The sequence below is a fragment of the Hippocampus comes genome, unplaced genomic scaffold (genome assembly GCF_001891065.2).
Source record: "Hippocampus comes isolate QL1 unplaced genomic scaffold, H_comes_QL1_v1.1 scaffold261, whole genome shotgun sequence".
In the NCBI taxonomy this organism is placed as follows: Eukaryota; Metazoa; Chordata; class Actinopteri; order Syngnathiformes; family Syngnathidae; genus Hippocampus; species Hippocampus comes.
Window position 1 is genome coordinate 4,423,024 of NW_017805824.1, and position 20,667 is coordinate 4,443,690.

Here is a 20,667-nt window from a genome sequence, read left to right on the forward strand (position 1 = left end):
TTGAGTATCCGCAAGGGGACACTGTTTTGATCAGAGAAGAAGACAACAGCAGCCTCAGTCCGTCACTGTGACAGACCCATGACAGCAGACACTATCAATAGCACTCTCACATTTACACATTTAATAGCACTCTCCTTAGTTTGTAAGGTGTAGGCAGGGATTACATTTAGATTTTATATGCACGTGTAAATGGTTTAAAACTTCCTTTCTTTATGAATCTCGTTTAATCTTAAAGTGCATTACTATATTTTTCAATACCAATTACTTGTTAATGTTTGTACAATCAGTGGGATCATTTGCAATGCATTTATGTGAATGATAAAAGTAAATTGCACATTTGTCGAAGGAAATGTAAGGTGCTTCATGAAATATTTTGTAAAAGATATGTTCATTAAATTTCAACATTTTCCTAATGTTCTTGTGCTTCTTTATACCAAAACAAAGGAAAGACATTGTTTTGGTTATTTATAGCAAAGTATGGTATCATTTTAATGGTCCGGCCCACTTGACATCTACCGAGGCCGTATGTGGCCCACCATGTGAAATGAGTTTCACACCCCTGCTCTAAAGCCTTTTGCACAATAAGAACAATTAAATTTTAAAAATGTGTTTCTTTTTAGAGATCTGTGCCTCAAGTGAGGCGGCACAAGCAACTTGGTGGGCGGGCCCGGCCCCCTAAGGCCTGCCCGTGGCCACGGGGTCTAGTTGGATAAGTGTTCCAGGAAACACAAAATAGTCAATGTCATTGAATGATACGCTTGGATGATTCTTTTCAGGCTTATTTCCTCTCGTTCGCATGTCTTTTTTTTTTTTTGTGCAGTTCAGACTTCTGCCATACCCACCATGTGTATCCTGGGAATAAGTGTCGAGCACCAGAGAGGCACGATTCTTTGAATTTTGAGGCTGACTGTAAATCATGGAGCAGGGGATTTCCTGAGACTTGTGGATGTCATTGAAGTCCATGAGAAAAAATATTGACTTGAATTGAATACAACTTTATTGTCAAATATCGCACACTTTGTATTGTATATGAAATAAGTGAATGCAAAGATTTTACTAATAACATGCAGAATGACTGACTAAGAAGGTTTCAACGGGTCGCCGCAATCAAAGTCACCTTTTTGTAGTGGAGGGGTCGGGGATGGCTTGATTTATAAAAGTTGGTTGTGCATCATTACTTAAGATGTTGTTTTCTCTCTCTCCCTAGACATCCAATCCAGTAAGCACAAAGACCGGAGGAAAGGCTCTCTGGATGTGAGATCCACGACGTCTCGGGGGAGCGACGGTGAGAGTGATGGATGGAAACTAACACGCTCCCCAGTTGTCTGTTTGAATCAAGTGTTGATTAGGAGCACATAAACACTCTCATTAGAAAGCTCTCGCTAAAAGGGCCTGATTTATCAAAATTCCACATCGCGGGCGCTGAACTGCATGTTTGTGCTTAACAGATAGCATGCGTTGTTGGTGGGAATGTTACAGATGAGCTACTAAGATTATGGCACAATTGGCAACGGTGGAGACGACCCTATTTTTGGCACTTCCGCCACAGACACTTTGGAAAAGCACTGCAAGTGCAAAATGACGTTTGAAGTGATGGAAATGAACGTGTTAGCGGAAGAGGCAAACTAACGCTGGATATTGCGCCGCAATGTTTACGAGCCCTTTTGAGTCACACACAGCTTGCACATGCATAAACAAATTGTGTGCAATTGATGGCGGATTGTCAACTCCCTGTTTGACGAAAGAAAAAGTTCTATTCGATAATTTCTTCAATACTTTAGGGGAAGCCAGATATTTTTTAAAAAGGCGAGTTTTGTTTGATTTTACTCATCCCGAGTACATGGGTATCAAAAAATAAACAATGACTCATTTTGATTTCTGTATTTCTTTATTTGGCAGGGAGCTCACAGCGAAGGCACTCCTCAATGGCCCGAATCCACTCCATGACGATCGAGGCTCCCATCACTAAGGTGCTGCCTCAGACATCTGTGTGCAGTGTGTGCAGATGCTTCGAATCTCATGACAACACTGCGATTATAAAAACCACCATCACCGCCACGAGCCCTTTTTGTACATCCACCAGAAATAGATCCAATTTTCTAGAGGCCAGGCAAGCATGTCAAGAGAGGATGGTGATAAAATGCTCCATTTCATGCACACGAAAGCATGCCGCACCGGGCTGACCCACTATTTCTGTGCTTGATGTAGTCTGCAGGATGGAAGGAAACAGAGAAAGTCCCCAGAGATGGGTCATATGACATGCTACAGTTTCTCTGCTGTATCGTTTGACTGTGTAGGCAGTCCCTGTGGGCATCATCCTCTCCAGAATAAAGCACAGTTAGATAGTAGCCTACTACTGTGCGTGGGTGCGCGGGAGGCCCTGCCATAGGAAACCAATGTAAGATTACATTTTACATTGTTTTGCTCCACTTCAAATTAAAGTAGTCATCCATGAGGCCAGGATGATCCGTGTCCTGAGAGACACCTCTGATAATTCCCACTGCCAGCTTTTGTCCGCAATATTGGTTGAATTATGCAAATTTACAGCAGTAGCCAGACTTACGAGTGCCTTAAATTTGGCGTTTTTCAAGTTGTGAGCCATGACCCTGTTTTCGTTTGTTTTTGCTGTGTTGTGCGACAAATTTTAATTCACGAGGGAGTTCCAGTTATGCTGTCGCCCACGTGAAGAGAAAAAAAAAAGGAGAGTGACAGTCGCCGAAGCACTTTTTTTCATTTCTCGAGCAGGACATAAAGTCAAGGCCCCAAATCCAAAGTCAAAACATTCACAAGCAGAATGGAAAAGATGCTCACACTGGGTAACTCCATGGGAAATGGCCAACCGGAGCTGGAGTCACAACTCATGTCCCTCACTAAGCCGCAAACCTCAAAGGCACATGCCACCATACAAATATTCCAGTATGTGTGTCACTTTCAGCTCAGTTATGCTTCATTACACCGGTTTCTCTTTAAATGATATTTTATTATGGCTTTTGTTTTGCTTTTTATTTACAATACTTTTCTTTATTAAAGAACTTCACTTTTTTTTTTTTTTTTTGGAGGCATGGGGGATGTCTGAAAGAGATGAATGACGTTTCTCTTCATTTTAATGGCACTTATTTCATCCTCCAGGTCATAAACATCATCAACGCAGCACAGGAGAGCAGCCCCATGCCTGTGGCAGAGGCCTTAGATCGGGTACTTGAGATCTTAAGGACCACGGAGCTCTACTCCCCACAGCTGGGCACAAAGGACGAAGACCCTCATACGAATGACCTTGTTGGCGGACTTATGACTGTAAGCGCTGCTCCTGCAGGCCTAACAAGACCGAAATGCTGAATGTGCTTGCTCTCAAACCAAGAAGTCTTCATTTTATACAGAATTGCTTTAACTGTACGCTACATGGTTCAATAGAACATAGCATTCATAAATTTATGACAAAAACCCAGTTGACAAAAAGTGTATGCCTGTTTGACAATCATTGAAATAGCTTACAACTTTACTTAACGGACCAGTTTGGGCTGCTATAGAGTGTGCAGTTTAAATACCCAAATCTTTTCTTGAAATGACTTTTCACCATTTTAATGGTGATCAATTCAGGGTATGACGCAAGTCTCGCGAGAAGAGCCTGACTGACCAAAATTCCACAGAGCGGGCGCTGTATTGGATGTTCATGCTTAACAGATAGTATGTGCTGCTGGTGGGAATATTGCAGATGAGCTTCTAAGATTGTGGAACAATTGGCAACGGTGGAGACATCCCTTTTTTTTGTTGTTGTTTTGCACTTTCACCACTTTGGAAGAGCACTGCGAGTGCAAAAGGAAGTTTGAAGTGGTGGAAATTGAGATTTTAGCGAGATAGGCAAACTGACACTGGATATTGCGCCGCGATGGTTATGAGCCCTTCTGAATAACACACAGCCTGCACATTTAAAGAACGTGGGTGCTAATGATGTCGGATTGTCAACTCCCTGTTTGAGTAAAGAACAGGTTGAATTTGATCATTTCTTCAATACGAAGGCAGATATTAAAGAAAAGGCAGGTTTTGTTTGAATATACGCCTCCTGAGAACGTGGGATTTTTTTGTCTCTGCCTACTATTGAACCTTACAATGTTTTGTTTTGTTTTTTAAATGTGCAAATCTGTGATTCAAATCTGCATTCAAATCAGCCCCACAATTGCTTTCTAAATAATTTTGGTTTCTGCCATTTCGAAACTCTTTCAATGAGCGGAAATGATCGGTTGTTCCCATCGCCCCTCATTTTGCCTTCACTTGCTCCATGCCACAATAACCATCTGCCTTTATGATTTGGTATTTAAATTCAAAAACAACACCCGCAATTGTTCTCAGTTGTGATAAATCGCATTTCATGTGCTAGTTTAATCTACAGTATTTACTTCCATTCCTCCTCATATTTTGCAGGTTTTGTGCAAACAAACCTGGAGTCAATCAAGCCTTTGGTGTTTCTTTGCAACGGGCCTTCGCCAACTCCAGGGCTGCCATGCAAATGACAGCATTTCCAAACATTTTTGCACATCTGACTTCATGCGAATAGTTTTGACAAGGTTGGAGAAAAACAGTTTCACCGTTGAGGCGCAGAAAGATCCGGAACAAGAGTCACTGAGTGACATTACGAGAAAGCGATAGTGAAATTCTGAAGTAGGCCAAGTGCCAAATTGGCAGTCTTGGCAACAACCCACCAGGAAGCGTTAGATTGTCCTTTGTGCTTCTGGAGGCTGAAGAGAAAAGCCCGCCCTCTCTTCCACTCACCAAATCCTCCCCCTCCTTTCTCTCTGTCCCTGCAGCACATGTACCTCGCTTCTCTCGCCCGTGCAGGCTTGGAAACATCCTGTTCTTCTTCGCATCCGATGAATAAGCATGACTTAACTCAGAAATGTACAATGTGTATTCAGAAGGGGATGGGAGGGGTTACACATACATTTTCACCCTCCCTGTAAAAGATGTGTTCTGTGAAAGCGGCTGATAAAAACCAATATAAATTCATGGTCATGAATGGATAGACGTTTTATATGATATGCTTATTTCCGGGCGGTTGTATTCGAATACGTCGTGTTGCGGTGCCATTTCAACTGTAGGCCTTGTTCCGGTGACACTGAACTCAAAGGACCCGGCGAACATTTCGAGAGGAGTTGTCATCTTTCTGATGAGAAAGTCTTAAAATAGCGAGCGTGTTCGGAGGCAGGGCTACCGTGAGACAATGCTCAGGTCAAAGATGAGCTAGTCTCCTCTTCCTTTTTCACTTGTCAAGTAAACATTTCTCTCGCCAACGTACTTAGCCTAAAATATACCGACTGCATATCAGTATGTCAGAATCAGATTTATTGGCCATGTCGGCAAGAAACACACAAGGAATTTACTTCCCAGTTACAACCCGTTCAGAAGAACAAAGACGAAACTAACATGGGGGAGACGGAACGAGAAGTCTGGCGGGTCGCTGTTATGTCTTTTAATACAAAGGTGACATGAGGTGGAATATGTTTTGATGTCATGACATAGCTTGAGGACATATCTTGGATACTGTAGTGATATTTCAAGTCCGACATTGCCGTAGTATAGCAGTGCCATACAGTGGATGTGTTACATTTAAGGACTCTGTCAAGGTAATACAAAGATTTATTTCTAAATACATTATACATGTTTGAAGATGATTGCCGGAAAAAGTGCGCAAAGACTGAGATTTGTGCAGTACTTAGTTGCCGAGCTGTAGCGTTCAGCTGGTTTTCTGCATTTCAGTTCTCCTGATTTTTGGGATGTGGCTAAAACAGGGCCCGAGCATGAGTCACCCACTGTACAAGAAATTCAGCACCTTTGTTGACATCAGCGGTTATCAGGCACAAGTGCGACATACAGATTTCAGGCAGCCAGAGTGTGGACAGGGCCTTGGCACTGGCATGGCCACTTTAGAGCACCTCGTTGTGGGGATATAATCCAGCCACCAGAGGCTTTAAGCGGATGTATTTTTGTGTCTGAGACTTATAGCTATGTGTCGGCATATGAAAAAGTAGCATCCATTTTTCCAGGTTGTAACAGCAGCGTTTGACTGACAGTTGAGTGGCGCGTCGCTTCAAAGCATTCAGCAGACACGCCCACACAGCGTTTGAGAGTGGAGAGAATTACTGGAATTTTTACAATTTTGAAGCTTCAACTTTGTTAAGGTTGTTCACCACACTCTTCTCTGTGGTGTGTGTATGTGTGTCAAATTTTAAGAAGACATTTATTTTCACTTTATAGGGTCTTTAATAAAGAAAAGTGATACGATTTATATGCTTGAATAAACTACAATATAGTATTCTTAAAAATATAATATATGGTAAAATGTATGCCTTCGTTCCCCCTTTTCTACTTGTTGTGATGTTACAAAACTGTAGAATAAAGCTTTGTGCCTGAAATATTTTAGCTTCACTTTTCCATTAATAGAGCTTGTCATAGAGGTAACATTCATTTTGTATTCTGTGTCATTTATGTAACCATATGACGTGTTTTCCCGTGGGTCAATGTATTTGAAAAGTTCCAGTTTCCCTCCGAAAGGTGAAAAGTTACCACTGAAAGTATTTTATTCATTCTGCGTAGAGTACATTCTGTCTAATTCCAACTCCTTTTTCACGATTTGCAGGATGGTTTACGGAGGTTGTCAGGAAACGAATACATCTTTTCCACAAAACGTAAGTTGCAATTAATCAATAATTCAATGTCATTTAGAGGTGAGGTCATTATTTGATTTGAATCTGTTTTCTTGGGCAGGACACAAGAACAGTCGATATGTTTGTATATTTATTTTTAAATCTTCCTTGTCGTTTAGAGCCCCATCACATCCCCAGTCACCTGGCCACTCCTCTTTCCCTAAACGACATCCCCCCTCGTATAGCTCAGACCATGGAGAGTGAGGACTCTTGGGACTTTGACATTTTCAACTTAGAAGCTGCAACCATGAAACGGTGAGGCAACTGTTTTTATTTCTGACCTTGTTCCGAATACAGAAAAATGGTCAAATACTGCCATGCTGGATTTCCTCCTTCCAGGCCTTTGACCTTCTTGGGTTTGAAAATATTTTCCCGCTTTGGGGTTTGTGAGTACCTCAACTGCCCGGAAGCCACTTTGCGCTCCTGGCTACAAGTGATTGAAGCCAACTACCACGCCAGTAACTCCTACCACAACTCTTCCCATGCGGCCGATGTCCTGCACGCCACCGCGTATTTTCTGTGCAAGGAGAGAGTCAAGGTAAATTCACAAATCTGAGACCATTATTGATAATACACGATTGACAGTCATAACACACATGAGCTCCAGTACAAGAGCAGATATCTAGAATTCTGTCTTGACCAAAATGATAATGCTCACTTTTGACACGGACACTGTCAGAGTGGTACAGTTTTGCTTTCACATTATATTTACTATTAGCAAGTTGCTGTAGAACTGAACAGCATTTGTTTGAGATATTTGTTCACCATTTTTAACTGCATAATAGAACTGGTACCTTGTTATGCCCGGCAAAGTTGAGAATGAAATTTCTGTGGGAATTGTTTATGAATGATGAAGAGCTGAGGCTGAACTGAAATGCTCTGGAAGGAATTGAAATGTAATATATATACCGGTATATATCAATGTCAGACATGAAATGCTTTCAAATGGTCAACAAGTGTGAAAAGAGCAGGTAAATTAAAAAACAAAGTCTTCTAAAATTGTGACTTTTATTTTGAAAATGTGGGAATTGTATGAGTGAGAATAGTTTCAAAGATGTCCCGAATAAAGCAAAACAGTTTGAAGTTGGAATGGTTGGAATTGGTCAAGAAATGTGGAAGAAGGAAAATATGTGTTGGCAATGTCTTTTATTATTTTAAATGGGTCTTTTGAAAAATGGGAGTAGTTACCAGTATGTCATGAGTTAACTGAAAAATTTACTGCAAGTTCTAATCGGTCTAGAAATTTGAAAGTCGTTGGTAAATGTGTAAACATTAGGAATAGGAACATTTCCTACAATGTCTTGAATGAAACGTACATTTTCAAGTTCGGACTGATCTCAACTGGTGAAGAAATGTGAAGTGGAAGGTCATCATGTAAAACACAGTGTGTCTTAAATTTGTGAATCTTTTGATGTAAATATTTGAAGTTTACTGTGAAAAGTGTTGAGCACTGGCAATGTGGGAATTCTTGGAACATGGCAAATAGTTTCTAACATGTTCTGAATGAGCTGAAGAGTTTGAAATTGGAATGGGAAAGATGAGTTTTCTTATTAAGGGAATGTGAAGCAAGCAGCTTTGTGAGCTTTCTGTTTAGCCCAAGCGATGAGGTCATTATGAGGTCATGCTCTGACTGAATTGATTCACTCGAGGATCGTTAATGTGATCCTTCTTTGGCGAGATGACAGTCTAGAATTACCTTACCAGATGTTTTTAAAAACTTGGATATGTTGGGTGCTGCACAAACATTTCAGCTTGAAGTCATAAATTAATTCCCAACTCTTTTAGTACTTTTGATAAATCATGGTTCAAAAGAATATCAACATTCAAAACCATACGTGCATCCATTTTGACTCTACAGAGGTGCCCTGAGGTACAAGTGACCCAATTTACAAGGTATTTGAGGTATGAGCCGTCATTCGACTGATTAGTGTATTTATTTATGTACTTATTTTGCTTCGACTCAAACCTGCAAAATGAGCACCGTATGGTAATATTAGTATGAATAATAAATCTTTATTCGACAGGGACAATGCAGTCAAACATAGTTACAAGCTTGCAGCTAGTGTGTTGCATACAAAGGCTATAACTAATGCTAATTCTCAACTCCAGTACCCCTTTGGGCTCTTCCAAAACATTGCAGGACAATATAAAATATATATATGCGATTGGCTGGCAGGGTGTCCGCCCGCCAACTGCCTGAAGATGGCTGGTATAGGCTTTAGCACGCCCCCTGCGACCCTTGTGAGGATAAGCGGATCGGAAAATGGATGGATAGTATCGGTTTATATACACCAGATTTTTTTTTTTTTTTATACATTCACAATGAATATTCATAATGAAAGCGAAAGAGGAATCACCTCCTTTTTCTTAAGATGGTCAGTGTTCCTTTCAAATGCAGTCCATAATTAAATGTTATGAGAAGCATGTTTTATCACATCGAAATTTGGTTATTTCAAATTTTCTCATAAATCTATACTATTGGTCAGTCCACACGTGCGGGTTTTATTTTTACAAATCAAGGATCAATCTAATGTGTTGAAAATGATTTGCGCTTTTTGACAAGACAATGCTAATGAGCGAACACGGCGTTTTGGGGAAAAGTGATGATTTTTGAGGTAGGCTGACAAGGATTCCGCCTGACGCCATTGATATGCTTTGTTAACAATTCAACCTGTGGCCTCTTCATAGAAGGATGTGGCATGTTTACATTACATTTGCATGTTCACTTTTAGTTTTGATAGCAGCCAGGTGGATTTCCTCAAATGTAACATGCGGTGTTCATATTTCCTCTGCTTTTCATGTGGCTTGCTGTAACAGCAAAGCTTAGATCCCATTGATGAAGTGGCTGCCCTGATTGCTGCCACCGTACACGACGTGGACCACCCGGGCCGCACGAACAGCTTTCTGTGCAACGCGGGAAGCGAGCTGGCAATCCTCTACAATGACACTGCTGTACTGGAGAGCCACCACGCAGCTCTCGCCTTCCAGATCACAACCCGAGATGATAAGTGCAACATATTTAAGAACATTGAAAGGTACGTCAGAGCACACTGACAGCACAAAACAAAAATATAATTAACATCTGAGTCCAGTTGTTCAATTCTGTAAATTTAACCACTGGTAAAACCCCTAATCGCCTGTTCAATTCTTAACCTACTGTTGGCAAACTATCCGTTTAAATATGCGTTGTTTAAAACATGGTTAGTCACGTTGTCAGATAACAGCACCTTCAGAGGGTAACAGTGTGGTTACTGTCACTGGTTAGGACAAATATATCCTTTTGTTTAATTTCGGTTTTGCAAAAAAAAAAAAAAGACAGCCAATGAACTTCACCTTTATATGAAATCTTCTTTTGTGAAAAGAGCGGGTGCATAGATAGGCACAAACAACAGTCAGGACCCGTCCCTCCACCACAAGGCAGAGTGAAGCTACCCTTTCGTCCACTGTTGTGACCCTCAATGTACAGTTGCTCAGCCGGGGGGCAAGAAGTATGCCCTCACCTGCTCTGCACCTCTCTCATCATGGGCAACTCCAAAGTGGACCAGAGTCCAACTCCTCTTAAGAGGACTGGTACCAGAACCCAAGCTGTGTGTGGAGCCAAGTCCAACTATGTCGAGTCGGAATTCTCTCTCTCATGCACAAGCTCGGGCTCCTTCCCTCCCCGAGAGGTGACATTCCATGTCCCTAGATTTAGTTTCTGTAGCCAGAAATCGGACTGCCAAGGTCCCTGTCTTTGGATGCTGCCCAGCTCGCTATGCACCGACCCTTTTGGCCCTTACCATAGGTGAAGACCCCTGTTGCTTTTTCAAGCTGTGCCCGACCGGGCCCATGGGTGCAGGCCCTGCCACCAGGTGCTCAACAGTGAGCCCCACCTCCAGGCCTGGCTCCAGAGGGAGGCCCTGGTGACCCGTGCCCGGGCAAAGGGAAACAATGTCCATATATTGTATTCATCATAAGGGGTCTTATGAACCGTGCTTTATCTGGTCCCTTGCCTAGGACCTGTTTGCCATGGCTGACCCTGCCAGGGGCTTAAAGCCCCAGACAACTTAGCTCCTAGGGTCATCACACAAACCCCTTCACCGTGGTAGGGTGACGGCTCATGGAGGGGGAGATTTTTTTTTTTTTTTTTTCCCGAAGCTCAGTATTTAGGCATGTAGTGGACACCTAGGGGGTTATATTATTTACACCATAATGCTTATGTCACTTGAGCAATTTGTTATTTGGGGCTATTGGGCATCAAAATGTTAGCCTTTAAAATTAATCAATACCACAAAATAGCTCTCACTTTCAAAAAGATGGTGACCCCGGCTGTTTACTTTCCAAAAACCCATTATATCATGAAAGGTTTAGCTTTTTACCCCATGAGAAATCATACGGTTTGACTGCCTTATAATGAGGTGAGCGGGATCCATTTTGACTTGAAAGTTGAAGTGACGGAACAATTCCAGGATGTTAACTACTTTCTATGTTAATAAATGCAGGATTGATATACAAAAGGAGTGCTAAGTGCTTTAAATTTTAACCTTATTTGGGGTTCAGTTGAATTAAAAAATAGTAAATTTAGGGCTTTAACTTTTAGTTAAGCTTTTTGAAATGGATTACACAAATATGTTGGATGTCAATAAATTATAAGGTGATGGCCTGTATGTTCATTCCTCTCCAACCCAAACTTTCTGATGCAGTACTACTGTCAGGTTGTGAAAGTGTTGTGTGTTTGTATACCTAATCCGGGTTTAATATGATTCAAGTCAAAGCATAATAGCTCACGTGCACGGCTCCCCAGTGAGAGGGGGAAGGGGGGGGGCGTATGAACAAAGCATCCATTCATCGCCGCCGTCACTGAAGTTTGATTGGACTGCTCACTTTCCGTGTTACTTACGTACTAATCTGTGATCTCTGCCTATCCCTACCTCCAGGAATGAGTATCGACAACTCCGCCAGGCAATCATTGACATGGTGCTTGCCACCGAGATGACCAAGCACTTTGAACATGTCAACAAATTTGTCAACAGCATCAACAAGCCGCTGGCTGCCCTGGAGGAGAACGGGGTGAGATGACCTCACGAGTAGTTAAAATAATGCTGTTTAAGAAATCGAGGTTCATCTGACTTGTAATCTGGTGTAGCCATAGACACATATATCTGTGCGAGGAGAGAATTCTACAACTTGGTATCATCTTTCTCGTCCTTGTGTGGAATGCCCTGCGCAGACTTTTCAAGCTTGTCTTGTCTTTTTAAGGACAGAATGATACGGGTAACTGATAAAGGGCTTATTTTCTCTTTCAAATGTACGCAACAGATGCAAATCAAACTTTTCATTGTTTGATTTGACCTTTCAACTGATTTGACAAAAGGGTGATTGTGCCCTATGTGTGAACACTCAGGCTTGAAGGGCAATAGTGTTGTCAGACCGCAAAGCCTATGTGGTTTGCACCAGTGAATGTTGAAACAAATGAGGGTGTATATCTTGTACATGTGACATGTTGTCATTAATTTGGTGCATATAATCTGTCTGTTTTCAGGGTAATAATGACGAAGAGTCGGTGAAAAGCATTTTGACGTCCCCCGAGAATCGCATCCTTGTCAAGCGAATGCTGATTAAGTGTGCGGACATCTCCAATCCATGCAGGCCTCTGGAGCTGTGTATAGAATGGGCTGGGCGCATTTCAGAGGAGTATTTTGCACAGGTGACATAAACAGTAGTGTGACAACATTTTGAATGAGGGATTGCTGTTAGCTGCAACCGTGATCTGTATTTCTTGGTTTGTTAAAGGGGAAGTCAACTCCAACATTTTCTCAAGAATATTTTCCATGCGGTCCTAGTAGTGTAACCACGGCATCCTGATTAATGTTACGTTTGTGGAATATGAATTAAGCAACAAATTTCACCATTTTTTTTTTTTTAATCCATCTCAGGGGGCGGCCATTTTGACAATTGTGTCGATTGAAAATGTCATCGCAGTTACTCAGGGCTCAGGTAACGACCAATCACGGTTCATCTTCAGAAAACAGGTGATTGGTGAGCAACTGTCGTCATTTTTTTGTCGACAGCAAGGAACAAAATGGCCGTCCACTGAGATGGATTTCGCTGCTTAATTCATATTGTGTTTGTGGAATATACAAACACAATATTAATCGGAATAACATGTTTAGACTAGTGGCCCCACAAGTGTGCTGACCAAATTTTTTTGTTTGAAGAATCACTCTGTCCAGTAAAGATCAGTAAATTCCTTAGCCTTTTTTTGAACACATTCAGTAGATGACTCAAGTTAGCCTGATATGATACAACGTTCAGGGTAACTGACAGTCAGGCATTGACTCAAGCTGTGTGTAAATGTTGAAATAGTTTCGAAATACTTGGAAATCGCTGCACAGCTTTCCGTGACTTTCCGTGACGCGGCGGTTACGACTTAAGACTTGCATAAGCGTGACTTGATTCCATCTCCTTTCTAAGTCCTTGTTTCATTGAATAGACATTGTAATTGGCCATAAAATTACAGTAGCCTTAACAGGACTGTGAAATTGCCGTGTTTTCTGAGAAAAATATAATACCAAGAAAGTGTGATGAGTTATAATTTGAATATGTGAGAACAGTGTGATGATGATGATGATGGTGGATGATGACTGTTGTCTTTGTTACAGACAGACGAAGAGAAGAGGCAAGGCCTTCCAGTGGTCATGCCTGTCTTTGACAGAAACACATGTAGCATCCCAAAGTCGCAGATTTCTTTTATAGACTACTTCATCACGGACATGTTTGATGCTTGGGATGGTAAGGCTGTGATTACTAGAACAATCTATTATTCATGTCGAGTTTATTAAGAGAGGAATGCACGCATTTCCATTATTGAGGAAACTTGTAAAGACCCTGTAAAGTGATTTGTTTCTAAACATGTTATCAGTTGAAGGCTCTCAATTGCTCCAGGTGTGAGTGTGAATAATGTCTATGTGTACCTTGTGATTGACTGCTGCATGCTAACTAACAAATAATAAATATTCTCTGTAGAGAACTATTAATTTTGCTGCATTTTATGAAGGAGTGTCTGTCTCATGAATGGAAGGAGCAGCACAATGTCCATAAATTACAGCCCTAAATGCCTGTTGTTTAACTGTAAAACTGCATGTTTCCGTAAAGTCCAAATATTATAGAGTGATATTTTTCTCATGAAATAAAACTCATAAAAAATTGTCGGGTCTTTTCGGAGGCTTCGCTGGATTAGCATTTCCATTCATTTCAGTCGGAAAAAAATGTGTTTTTCATTATGAGGATAATTGCAAAGGAATTAAACTTCTATCTCAAGGGACCGTTGTATCACACTGTGTGCAAGGCTTTGTCTTGACAACACAATTATTGAAGACGCATGTTTTCATCACCCTCCCAAAATCACAAACAGGGGAGTTTGGCAAATGCCAAACCACAAATATGCAGAGATTAACTGTATACTTGGATAATAATTTCAGATGGGAAATACTGTACATGAATTAGAAAGAAAAGTTGCAAATCTGATTACTGATGATAAACGGTTTCTCTGAACTGTCTCCAGCTTTTGCAGACTTCCCCAATCTTATGCAGCACTTGGACAACAACTTCAAGTACTGGAAAGGCCTGGATGAGCGAAAGCTGCATAGCCTGCGACCGCCTCCAGAGTAGGCGGTGCATTCCCCCTGCTTGTGTTGTGTGGGTGCATACGGAAAACACAGTCCTCCACAGTGACGTTCTGACAGGCAGCTGCAGCGCTGATATCGCCGGCACATACAAGCTTGTCCGAGGACAACTGTGGAAATAAAAAACAGACGTGAACACACGACAGCACCCTTTGGAACTTCTCGTGCCTCTCAGGCATTTGCAGTGTAGCTGGTCATGACATGAGAAGGGGGTCCCGGACAGGCCTCGTGGATAAGCTTCGGTCCCGTGTGCACCATACGGGGCTGTGAAACTGACCTTGCTGTTTGACGAGAAACTGCTTGTTTACTGAACGAGCCAGCAACACTGGAGGAGAGAATGGAAACGTGGTGCGAATAAATGAAGGTGTTCAATACGAGTCAGGTCATACAATCGCCTCCATCCTCCATCCTTATTCACTCAGTAAGGCAAGACTGCTCCTTATGCTCCTGGAGGCTGAAATATGAAATATCTTTTTTTTTTCCTCTCTGCTCAATAACTGCTCATGCATTTCCATGTGCCCAACAGAAATGCATCCAAATGGCATACCGTAACTGGCATGTGGGAGTGGACAAAAACCCTAATAATGCAACAATCATAGGTGAACAATGACATTCTATTTGGAATGCTCACTTATTGAGACTTACCATATTTTCCATTTAAAATATCCTAATTGAACTTGTTGGTCAATATGAAAATAGAGAGGGGGGGGGAAAGCCAAAGCTAATCAATTCAGATAGAACTCACTATTATCCATTTTATTTTCTTATCAAGAGTACAGTACCAATTCCAGACTTTTGTATTGCACTGTAAACCCTATTAAAAATGTTTCCGTTTCGGCGGGTTGGGTTGTTGCATTGGAGAACAGGCTGTTATCGTTGATCATCAGGAGTTGTCGTGTGGATGCAATCATTGTTGCAACAAGCCTCACTCTCTGGTTTCATGCTGTAAACCGCTTGACATTTGACAACAGCAGAGATATGTGAAAACCATTTGGACTTGAATTTTGTTTTTTTTTTCCTGACAGAATTTTTTTTGTATCTGGTTTATCCTACTGAAAAGACTTGCCTTATTTTATACAATATTTATACAGTACATCCCACTGTGCAACTGCAAGAGACATCTGGAGTTTTTATTATAACATAGTCAGGTTATGTTCAAATAAATCTCAATATTTTTATAGACTTTTACACTGGATTTGCAGCAAATGAGATCAACCGTTATAGTGATCTGAATACCTGTGAATTTGGTGGTCACACAGAGCATGTATATCGAAAAATGAGTTGGTTAATGACAGAGGATGTGCATCATAGAACTGTCTATCACTGTTTTGAAGCGGCCTCACATTGATTTCAATCCCAACGTCATTCTATTCTGGCCACTTGTCTCCAGCATCCTTCCGCACGGACCCAGGGAGCAGATTCATCTTCAAAGGTGGATTCAGTTTGATTACTAATGATATACATTGAAAAGATTGTTGCTGATGAAGAATATTTCCTTGTTAAACAGTATATAAATGCCATCGACAAATAACGGTTTGTCGTATGAAGGCGGTTACTTTGTATGTTAGTTTTTTTTTCTCTGATGACACAACTGTACACTCAATCAGAAGTCTTGTTTCTTCCTTCTGATTCACATCTTGGTCTGAGGGCACGGAAAAAATAGAAACTGTTCAATGAAAAATAAAAAGAAATTATTCAACGGCGGTGCCTCTTCCCACTCATGTGACTGCTTTTCCAGTTATCATTTGCCCTAAGTTATTTCTGTGACAACAAAGTTGCTGTCAGGAAGCAAACCTCAAATTTTGCCGCTGAGACACATGGGACAAATGTTTCACTCATGATTTAGACTTTAAATACTGAATGATGATCACCAGATCTGCAGTGAAAGAAGAATGGCCCACTGCACATCTGCTGCTGGTAAACTAACTGCACCACTGCTAAATTAAGAATCACCAGTCATTAATATTTATACCCTCTGGTAGACAGGAGTGGGCATATCTCATGTTGATGGTAAAAGATTTGATCACATCCACGGGATTCTTCCAAATAGCTTGGTTGAACAAAACCCAGATGTTGCGTTGGAATTCATGATCAGCTCGCGTCCCATTGTGAAGTGACGCAATACTCATAAAGTAAAAATGTTGCTTTCCCGATAGAACAGTCTGTCGTCTGTGGGGCAATTTGATTTCTTTAATTTATGTTAACTGGTTTAGGCATTCAACATAGGTAATATTATGAACATAAAGCTTTATCTTTATAGTGAGCGCCTACAAGGAAAATACTTCATATCAATCAATTACAAAATACCGGTACACTGGGCAACACAATTTTTGTTGAGGTATGTCTGACAGCCGTTTAAACTGAATTTTGGGTGTGGAATCCAAAACTGAGCTCGAATTTTCTCTACCACTTCAAGTGTTTGATTCATAGATCCCCCATTTACTTAAAAAAATAGAATGTGTATATACTACATGTAAATAAAATGGAATATGGTTTCAAACTCTGAAAACAAAAAATACAGCATCAAACAAAATAGAACTTTAAACGGTTTGCCCAAGGCGACAAGGTTAAGAGAAATGCAGGCACCAATCCTCTAAATTTCTACCATGTTAGATTTCTGTTTGATTAGATTAGATTAGATAACCTTTATTTGTCCCACACTGGGGAAATTTGCAGTCTACAGCAGCAAAATTGGGGGGAAGAAAAAAAAAAGCAGATACAGTATTGTACAGTATCACTGTCTGCTAATTAAAACATACATGCTCAAGGGCAGCTGGTGAAAGTTCTGTAAATAAGAACTGAACACACAACATATTTTTGTAATAAAGAACTGAAGCCACAAAACATAATGTTTTGTAATAAAGAACTGAACACACATAACATATTGTAATTAATCTGTCCATCTGTGGTGTGATGTTTTGCTCTACAGTACTTTATATTGGGGTTTTTTCTATATTGGTGCAATACTTCGCATATGCACAGTGGTACAATGTTCCCTGCATCTTCACAACTCATGACGTGTGCGTGTGTGTGTGTGTGTGTGTGTGTGTGTGTGCGTGCGTGTGGGTGTGCGTGCGTGCGTGTGTGTGTGTGTGTGTGTGTGTGTGTGTGTGTGTGTGTGTGCGTGTGTGTGTGTGTGTGTGTGTGTGTGTGTGTGTGTGTGTGAATGAACAGATGGGTGGACGGACCTATTTGCTCAAAGTTTTGCTTTGGCTCCATCTTGTGATATCTTGGTGCCATGGAACTGAGTTGAAGTGAGTTGAGGGGCCTCATTAGCAGTGCTTTGCCGCCATCTTGTGGCATCTGTTGGCACTGTTTGCTGCAGGATCCTGTCTTCATCCTTGACACGAGCTTTCCTAATGACCATTGGTTGTTCATCACTTTTCAAGATACATTTTGTGATACGGCGGGAAAATATGGTAATCTATACAGACTAAACAGTTGCACAGCACGAAAAAATGGTGAACTCACTACAATATATGAGGCACTACTACAGTCTATCGTGGATATGGGGTGATTCCAAACACAACCATAGGGTTTATAAATAAAAGTTGAGGTCCACTGGAGAAGGTTACGTAATGATAAAACTCAAGGGCTCTCACTTCCGCCAGCTCGTGCTCATGACTCTGGCGTCACAGGAAGTTCGTCACAGCAAGTCGCCGGCAACGTTGTCTGCGATGTCTGCGGCCGTTGTCCAGCATCGTTGCAAACTCTTTTAACTCTCATGCTGGTTCACGTAGTGGTGCTATGTCTTCAGGAATGGCCGGGCAAACGCCGTAAGTATCTTTTATCCTTCGTATAGAAGGGAAAGGGAATATGAACCAAGTCAGTCAACTTGCTAATGTATCATGGTTTAGACCCACGGCAGTGCTAACGAGTGTTCGTGGCCTGCTAGCATTTGAGGAAATCCCATGCTGCGTGCGTGATACAACCACGATGCCTAAAATATAACGTAACTTAATTGCACACTCTTAAAACGTGACTTATAAAACTGCGAATACTTTTCCGTACGGGTTCTAGTACGGAAAAGTATTCGCAGTTACTTTTCCGTACGGGTTCTAGTACGTTTGGACTTAAGGTGGTGATTTTATTACTGTTGTTTGTTTCCGAGACTCATAATAAAGTACACACGATTACACGCGCTTCCCCGCAAAACAAATGAACTACCCATGAATCTGGGTTCCCGTGGGTCCTGGAAAATGATTGACCAATTTTCCAGTCATAGAAAACACTTGGAAAATGAAGGGAAAAAAGTCAAATGTCTTGGAAAAGCTTGCGTTATCCTGGAACGTTTTTTTTTCTTCCCTCTACTTCTCACTGCCTTGTGGGGTTAAAAAGAGCTGTCCTGTTGCGACGATCAAAGGTTTTATGTTACATGTTTTAGCAAAATAAAAGCGAGCCTTCGACAATATTGATAAAGTACCATTGCTATTTGTAGATGTTTTCACAGAAGAGTAGCTTCTGAGGCGCAATTCTCGTAATTCTCCTAAAATCTCATTAAATGTTCTCTAGAGACTCGCGACAGGGCATGAAACTGTTAAGAGGGAAACGGGCGGGATCACCCTAAATGGTGGCCCCACGTCGGCCCATAAAAGTTTGGTATGCGGGGAGGCCCGCGGGCTTTATTCTCTGCCGTTCGAGCCCCTGCCCGGACAGTGCGCGCTGGCCCTGCTCTCTTGCGGGTTTTCCGCCTCTGAAAGAATCTGGAATTTGAGCCTCCTAGCTCAGAAGGTTTTCGGGTTTTGGTGTTGCAACTAATTTATCATCATTAGGAACTCGAATACCGGTATGTCTTCAGAGAGTTTCAGGGCCCTCGGGCGGGGGTACCATTTTGCACCCCCTACTTCAGGCTACTAGTTGATCATGCGTGCACATGAAGGGAATGAGCATGTTACCCAATCAATGGATGTTTAATTAACATTTTGAGCCAATAAAAACTTTGATTATCCACCTCCTTCAACTTTGCATATTGGTACTATTTTTAGATATTTTATGACAAAGTCCGGAAAGTAGATCAACTGTTGTTTTGACTGCCTATTTATGTTTCTGGCAGTAAAAACGGATCCCCATAAATTACCTTGATCAATTGAAACATTAAAATGTGATATTAACACCCAATACCACTCAGTTATATTGACATAACAAAGGCCGAACCCTTTCCCAGCTAGTGCACGATGCCATTTTTATGATAAATGAACCCTTCCCTGTATTTGACCAAACTCCACCTAATTGAGTTAAATTCTTTCAGTTACAGTTAAAATGCATCTTTCAAAGAGGAAAGGGAAGGACTAAAATGAGGCAAAATTCCAAAGACAAACATCCTGGTTGCTTGACTATAATTGCCCTGAACTCTGATCTGGAAGTCAGAAGCTGTTTTGACATTACATTGTCTGTCTGGCGTGCCTGACGTTGTCACTGCTTTATTTGGCTCTGTGTTGATCATTGGCTCGTCGGGCCTGAAGCTACTTCTGATTGGCCTGTATCCATTTGTTTGTCTGCTGCTCCTCCTTAATCACCTGGCTGAGTTTCATCACTCAGCTGCATGCACCTACGCACCAAACATAGTTGAAATCCTCTTAGTCATGCTGAATATTACTATGACTGAGTTTTTCTTTGTTTCTTTGCCAACTTTGTAAACGAAAGCGCGAGAGCATTGCGTGCTGCCGGCACACCTTCACCGCCTCAGCCTGTTTGACGGCAGCTGCCGGAAAAGTCAGTTACGACCGGGAAGTGACAGAAATGGTCTCATGAGGTCTTAAATGAATGCTACCATCATGTGACCATGTGATCACAAGAGAGGCCCAATACCTAACCATTATATTGCATGCAAAACAGGATGCAATTAAATACTTGCAAGTCATCGTTGTTCTCAATCACTTTCTGCTTGACTGCAGGGCAACAGCACATGGAAAATATGTATGAAACCGTGTGACCGATTTCTAACAAAAATTTTTGATGGTGCAAATCCACTTTTTTAACCCCCGGTTTTTGTGGAGCATCACAATTTTTACATTCAAATTAAGCATTTGGTGCCTTTGCGGTGTCAGATATTACTTCTTCTCTGTGCTCCGTTTGCTGATTTCTCCAGTCGGCATTACAGGTTGTGGCAGCGGTCCAGAGTCTCCTTAAACTTTGCTTTAATGAAAGTGATCTGTCGCTCACACATGCATGGATAGATGGATGGATGGACAAACACTCCCAGATTAGAGTTTGAGGCATGTGTGTGTGTGTGTGTGTGTGTGTGTGTGTGTGTGTGTGTGTGTGGGTGTGTGTGTGTGTGTGTGTGTGTGTGGGTGTGTGTGTGT

The 20,667-nt window shown here is 41.5% G+C and overlaps 2 protein-coding genes across 5 annotated transcripts in view; both read left to right on the forward strand.

Moving 5' to 3' along the window:
- Positions 1-16,066, forward strand: part of pde8a (phosphodiesterase 8A) — a 74,768-nt gene extending 58,702 nt beyond the window's left edge. For 2 of the 3 annotated variants that reach the window (XM_019886491.1, XM_019886492.1), the window contains 11 exons: positions 1,208-1,285; positions 1,900-1,970; positions 3,130-3,294; positions 6,632-6,680; positions 6,818-6,953; positions 7,038-7,236; positions 9,516-9,733; positions 11,615-11,747; positions 12,220-12,384; positions 13,340-13,469; positions 14,242-16,066. In XM_019886491.1, the coding sequence (XP_019742050.1) occupies positions 1,208-1,285; positions 1,900-1,970; positions 3,130-3,294; positions 6,632-6,680; positions 6,818-6,953; positions 7,038-7,236; positions 9,516-9,733; positions 11,615-11,747; positions 12,220-12,384; positions 13,340-13,469; positions 14,242-14,348 (1,451 nt within the window). In that variant the 3' untranslated portion in view covers positions 14,349-16,066. Of the gene's footprint in view, positions 1-1,207; positions 1,286-1,899; positions 1,971-3,129; positions 3,295-6,631; positions 6,681-6,817; positions 6,954-7,037; positions 7,237-9,515; positions 9,734-11,614; positions 11,748-11,829; positions 12,193-12,219; positions 12,385-13,339; positions 13,470-14,241 lie in introns of those variants that run through there. The other variant, XM_019886493.1, reaches the window with a different exon arrangement.
- A 1,925-nt stretch (positions 16,067-17,991) lies between these two features.
- LOC109525751 (UPF0469 protein KIAA0907 homolog) overlaps positions 17,992-20,667 on the forward strand; it is a 14,904-nt gene continuing 12,228 nt past the window's right edge. For both annotated transcript variants that reach the window (XM_019886512.1, XM_019886513.1), the window contains exon 1: positions 17,992-18,138. In XM_019886512.1, coding sequence (XP_019742071.1) covers positions 18,110-18,138 — 29 coding nt within the window. In that variant the 5' untranslated portion in view covers positions 17,992-18,109. The remainder of the gene's footprint in view (positions 18,139-20,667) is intronic.